The sequence below is a fragment of the Pteropus vampyrus genome, unplaced genomic scaffold (genome assembly GCF_000151845.1).
Source record: "Pteropus vampyrus isolate Shadow unplaced genomic scaffold, Pvam_2.0 Scaffold154, whole genome shotgun sequence".
In the NCBI taxonomy this organism is placed as follows: Eukaryota; Metazoa; Chordata; class Mammalia; order Chiroptera; family Pteropodidae; genus Pteropus; species Pteropus vampyrus.
The window spans coordinates 672,201-678,776 of record NW_011888935.1 but is presented as its reverse complement, the minus strand read 5'-3'; the positions used below and the strand labels follow the sequence as shown (position 1 = coordinate 678,776).

Genomic DNA, 6,576 nt, shown 5'->3' with positions numbered 1-6,576 from the left:
ATGGAAGCTGAGGACAGCGGCGTCTGCCAGCTGTATGTGCTGCAGGAAGAGCCACCTGCCACAGGCTTCGGAGTCACACACGGTAACGCCGGCTCGTCGCGGTCACGGCGGTGCGGGGGCCGGGCTGTCTGTCGCGTGCGTCCTCGGGAGTCACTCCCAGCAGTAACACCGACGGACGTTAAATTCGTACCGAAAGAGAAAACGTGGTCTGCACTCTAGAAAGAGGGAATGAGAAGCCACCATCTTCTAAGTTGTGACCTTGAAACCGTTTAGCTGACAAATCAGAATCTTTGTATGCATTCAGGTTCCCACTCTTATTTTAGGGCAGATAACATCTTATCATCAAGATTTCTATTTAATTTATCACAGTTTTGGGCGGGGGGTAGGGGGGAGAATGAATAGTACTTATGAAAAAAATACAGGGCGCTAGTAATGATAATATTTATTGCTAATAAAATTTTGGATTCCGTAAATACTTTAAACCACTTTGAGAAGATGCCTCGATTGTAAAAACAAAAACAAAAAAAACTGAGTTTTCTCAGACAAAAGGCCATGAATGTAATTTAAAATGTTTTCTCTTCTTTAACTTGTGCTTTTCTGTTCGAGTTGGTAAGAATGAAATCTTATAACAATTAATTCCTGGGGCATTTTAGGGGCATGTGATATCTAATGTTTCTCTGACGCTGTTCAGAAACAGATTTCAGCATACCTCATAAAATTTCAAGTGATCAACTATCATCCGATAATCTGAGTTCAGCTGTGGGACAAAAGATTGCCTCTCCTAACCGGATTCTCTCAGATGAAAATAGTTATGCTACAGTCGTCATTGGTTTCCCAGATCTCATGGTAAGCTGCTGTTTTTAAATTATTGAATAAATATTTTTTCCCTCTGTTTAGCCCATAACCTATAAGCCTATTTGAGAGGGTAATGAAAAATGTAATGATTTTTTTGAAAAACATTTCAGATCAACCTTCTGTTTTCCAAATCAATCATTAAAATAGGTGTTTTACCTATGTGGGTTCATTGCTATTTTTAAACTGCTGTTTAAAGAGTGATGCAATTATATAATTTAGCAAGGGAAAAACCAGTGTTCTCCATACCTGGGGCTTCCTGTGACACACTTAAACGCTTAACCTGCTGATGGCGATTTTCTGCCATGCTGTCTGGATGTGTACGCAGTACTCTTTCAAGAGGAACAGTTCGAGACTAATGTCTTCTAAAATTTGTTAAAGTGAAATATGTCAGCGTCTCGTTACTGCAGATTAAAATTTTCAACACTCACAAGCGTCAGTTTACTTTCCATTGAGTTTTGCCCTATCTTCGCAGCATCCAGATTATACTGTAAATGCCGATGGGCTCAACTTAACTTGCTCTTAGACGCACCATATTCCCCTGATGGAAAATGAAACATAAAGGTTATTTCCATCCAAGTTGCAATCTAATAACCTGAGATGCAGTTCCATGTGTTTTGATTATACATTTAATTTTCATAATTTCCCTTGTAGCTTTTAGATGGACCGATAGAATTATTTAAAGATAAAAAATATCGGCTTTACTTTATAGTACACCAGTCTCACATACTTCAAAATTTTAATGTAATTAATAAATGATGAATACTTTAGGGTACTTCTGAAATCCAAAACCCAATGGACAGTATGTGCCTTAGGACTTTGCCATGTCTTCCTAATTGTCACATAAAAAGCAGTTGCTATGGTATTATATAACTGAAAATGGAACATGTTAGAATACAGTCCCCACAGCAGTCTTGATTGAATGAAAGAGATGTTTAATATGCCTTCTGCCACGCTTGCTGCTGTCAGTAGAGAAAATACCGGAGCTATTTTTCTGAAGGTAGAAAACTATTTAAAAAAGTGATCTTCTGAGTTAAGAAATTAGCATAGAAATATAATGTGGCTGTAAGAAGATTAGAAAGTAAAAGCCGACTGGAAGGCACTGTTTGTATTAACCCTATAGAAGTCCTTGATAGCCCGTAGGACTCGTGGCCTTGTTAAATTAAAAGCTCTGTCTTCCGTATTTGGCATGGTGCCTACCACATAGGAGATGTTCAATGAATTCTTGTTGAATGAAGGATTAGAGTCAGGCTGCCTTTCAGCATTTTATGACAACAGTCATATTTTTAGGCCCCAGCACAATAGTAAGGCAGTGCATTATTCTAAACCTTTCCTACATGATAAATCATTTTTACAACAATTCTACCAGTTTTACAGATGAAGAATCAGAAACAGAGAGGATCTATCCCCTAGGCCACAAATATTAGGAGAGTGGAGCTGGGGTCTGAGCTCGAGTGTGACTGACCCTCAGATCATACCCTTTTTCTGCTGTCACACTGCCTTTCTGCTTTCACGTGAATTTCTTTTGATTCTTCTTAAAACTATCGACAAAGAGGTATGTCACCTCTTATTAACTTTCCATAGCATTATCAGAGGCGCCTAAATTATATAAACTTACTAAAACTTTCTTACTCTAATACCAGATAGCTACAAAAAGCTACAGCCGATATCATCCTCGATGGTGAAACGTGAAAAGCATTTCTTTTAATATCAAGAATAAGACAAGAATTCCCACTATCACCACCTCTATCAAACATCGTCCTGAGCTCTTAGACGTGACCCATTAAAAAAAAAAAGATCAAGCGAATTTCATCAAAACTAAAAACTTCGGCTCTGTAAAAGACACTGTTAAGAGAATGAGAAGCAATCCACAGGCTGGCAGGAAATATTCCCAAACCACATTTCCAAAAAAGGGCTTGTGTCAGGAATATGTAAACATTTCTTAAAATTCAAGAGTAAGAAAACCAATAATCCAATGTGAAAAATGGGCAAACGGTGGCCCATTTTTGGTGTCAGAGATCAGAGCCTGCGCAGGTGAGAAAGACAGGTGGCGGGGGAGGGGTGTCCACCAGGGATGGGAGTCAAGTCCCAGCAGGATGAAGACAGCGTCCCCATGAAGGGGCAGCCTGGGGTGGCATGGAGGACCCACGGAAGTGACGGCCCGGCGCGGGCTGTCAGGCCTTACGCTAAGTAGACTAATTGTGGTGATCACCTCGCGTTAGACGCAGGTGTCGAGCCACTGCGCCGTACACCTGAAACTAACACGATGTTAGATTCTAATAAATACCGATGCTGTCTATTCCCTACGCCAGGTAGTGGACGCATTAGGTGTTTGGTTTATTTTTAAACTAACCGTATTGTTATATTTCTTCCTTTAAGTTCTAATTGATTTCAAGATTTAAAAAATTATATTGTATATTCACACTTGTCTGAAAATTGTGATCATTGATGAAGCAGCTATCTCCTGTGCCACATTCGAAAGGTTAAGAAACAGTTTTATGTTCTTACACTTATGAAATGTAAGTTGACCACGGGCGTCTGTTGAAAGGCTGCATCGTCACAGTTGTGTTAAATGCAGTTCAGAGCACTTCGGGGCTTTCATCTCCCTTTTGATTTTTTTCAGTCACCCAATGAGGTTTATTCTTGGAAAAGGCCGACATCTTTGCATAAATCAAGGTTCACTGACACAGCATTCTATGGAAGAAAGAAAAACGGAACTCCAAAACAGAGCAATTGTGTGACCCTTTTAGATACTAACCAGATAGTCAGGATTTTGCCCCAAGGAGAAGTTCCTCTAAAGGACATCTACCCCAAAGGTAAGACACATACCAACTCCTAATTTACCAAGGTAGTTAAAGGTAGTTTGCTTTTGGAAGGGATGCTTAATTTATCATTATTATTGTATATTTATAAATATAAATAATTCTAATGGGGTCTGGTAGCTGTAAAGACCTGTATGTGCTCAGAAAGTTGTCACTCAGCTTCTCACACCTGGTCGTAGCCATTGCTGTTAGAGCTCGTCATCATTTACACGATGTTTATACAGTAACTATACTCAGAACATGTTCCCACGGACACTTTTAAAATCTCTAGAATATTAGGCATAAGAAATGGGGCCTGGGACTTATGCAGACGGACTCACTTGTTAGTGTTCTCATAATCAGCTCATATTTATTACTACATGTTTGGTTTTGGGCTGCAACTTATGCTGAGTTTGTCTTCGCCAACAACGTGTCTAACACAGGTTCACTGCGGGAATTTCACAAGCCGATAGCGCATAGGATAATGTCTGTTAATAAGAAATAACATACTCCAAACCAGTGATAGATTAATCATACTATGGTTTCAGGCAAAAGGAGATGAGAGAAATAAAGTCCAAATTTAGTAAACATGCGCCTTTTCTAGCCGAGACTGCTTATCCCACCTGGAGCTGACTTCCAGCCGCCAGCACAAAAACAGAAGTCCCTTGTTGCTAGAGCACGTTGGCAGGGAACGGGGCACCAGTGTTGGCAGGCGCGATAGGCAGCCACTGGTTAGAGAGTGGCCTTTACCAGGGCAGGAGCCGATGCTCCGGAGGCCTTCGGAGGTCTGTTTGGATCAGCAGGGGCCGCCTTGCCCGGACCAGACACCCTCGCCTGGGTCCTCACAAACCCTTGGTCTTTGTAGTCTACATGTCCCCTGGCCATCGCTGCTTCTCTGCAGTTTTCCGTGGTAAGCCCCCAGCAGGGCCCCGCGGCAGCTGGGCTACTGAGTGCTTATCAGTAACACATGAGACGATGACATCCCGACTCAACTTACTTCATTCTTATATCAAAACAACTTCATTTCTGAAAACAACTTTTTTTTTTGTCTTTGCCATAAACAAGTGGATTAAAACAACTTCACTTAAGTCACAAACGAGTAGGTTTGAAACCAATGCACAGCACCGCATAAATATGCCAGTCCCTGTGCCGATCACTTTTCCTCATATAAACTTATTTAATCTTCAAATCCCCATTTTATCGTCAATGATCTCTCTGATGTACGTGCGGGAAAACTGACCCAGAGGGTAAAATAACTTGCCGAGGGTCACCTGACCAGTGGCTGGCAGAGCCCAGGTTCGCACCAAGGTCTTGCAGTCCCTGGCCCAGAGCGATCTTACTGGAGCACACTGGCCTCCATTATAATGGATAATTATGAAAAACTTCAATTATTGAGCTGCCGATTATTATTTACATCATAGTGGTAGTAATATGTTTTCCTGTGTTCACATTCATCACGTTAGTGTGGACTTCATGGAAGATAATGCCAAATGTATTATAACTTGTCACTGGGTTTGAAAAGTCCTGGTGATGTAATAGTATTTAGAATTAGTTCTTTCCACATAAATCACCATTTCTTTAAAATGATTTTTATGGTAGAAGAGCCTCATGGTTTCACATGGGGATATTCAATTATCCGGGCACCGTTTGCTGAAAAGGCTGTCTTTTCTCCGTTGAATTATTTGGACCTCTGCTGAAAATCAACTGACTGCATATGCGTGGGCCTATTTTGGGATTCACTGTTCTGTTCCATTGATCTATGTGTCTGTCCGTTCACTAACACCATACTCTCTTAATGTCTTTCTATCTTTATACTTTATAGTTAAGTCTTAAAATCAGGCAGTATAGATCCTCCAACTTTGTTGGCCAGGATCAGTGGGTGGAAAATTATTAAGAGAACATCAGAGGAACGGGAAAATTGTGCCTAAATCAGCCTAACAGGATTCTTGCTGAAGGCCGGCCAAGGCGAACAGACATCACCTGGGAGGTAGTGGAGGATCAGGAACCCAATCAGATCTCGAGGAGAGGGGATGTTGGTCAAGCTGATTTAGCATTACATGGATAAACACAGAAGCCCAAAACTCGGGGTCTAGTTGGGAAGAGGATTCAGAAAATCTTGATCAGAGTTTGGTCAAGAAGAGGATCTTCGTCATCATCCATACTGATCACTGTACCTCATTGATTTTCACTGCTGCAATACCACAATTTATACATGTTCTTTATTGATGCGTACTTATGTCCTTTCCAATTTTTTACTATTAAAAATAGCGGGCTACAAATAGTCTGGTGCCTGTCTTCTCGTGTACACGTTGAAAGTCTGTAGGATACGTATCTAAAAGTGACATTACTAAATTGTTTCCCACAGTTGTAGATGCAACAGCTTAAGAGAGGTCCTCATGCTCTGCGTCCACCTCTTCTCTTTGTAGAAGTTTTTTGTGTTTCATACCTCAGCTGTGAATAGCATTTGTATAATCATATTAATATAAGCACTGGATGTTAACCTGACCAAAGTCATTGTATCAGGATATTGCGAATGAGAAAACTGAGGATTTGGACAGGGAGAGCGACATATGAAAAAGAGTAAATAAACTCCCATCGTACCTGGTGGGAGGTCAGTAAATAATGCCTGAAACTAAAACATGGCACCATGAGAAGGCAGGTGAGTACCAAAGAAACAGCTCAGGAGAGGTGAAGTGTCCTCTGGAGCAGGACGTGAGGGCTGAGCAGAGTCCCGGGCTGGCTGCTTTTCCTTTGGGCCCGCGTGACTCTTTAATCTCTGTGCACGGAGACCTCTGACGAAATCCAGTTTTTTAAAGTAAATAGAATCCGATTAGTCAGGAACTAGTAGCTCCACCTCATTGCTTTCCACTGCTGTAGTACACAATTTACACATATCAGCCTTTTATTAAAGAAATCGCTAGAA

The 6,576-nt window shown here is 41.1% G+C and overlaps 1 protein-coding gene across 1 annotated transcript in view; it reads left to right on the top strand.

Moving 5' to 3' along the window:
* VWA8 (von Willebrand factor A domain containing 8) overlaps positions 1–6,576 on the top strand; it is a 281,798-nt gene that overhangs the window by 170,785 nt on the left and 104,437 nt on the right. The window contains exons 34-36 of the mRNA XM_023536356.1: positions 31–82; positions 692–846; positions 3,476–3,668. Coding sequence (XP_023392124.1) covers positions 31–82; positions 692–846; positions 3,476–3,668 — 400 coding nt within the window. The remainder of the gene's footprint in view (positions 1–30; positions 83–691; positions 847–3,475; positions 3,669–6,576) is intronic.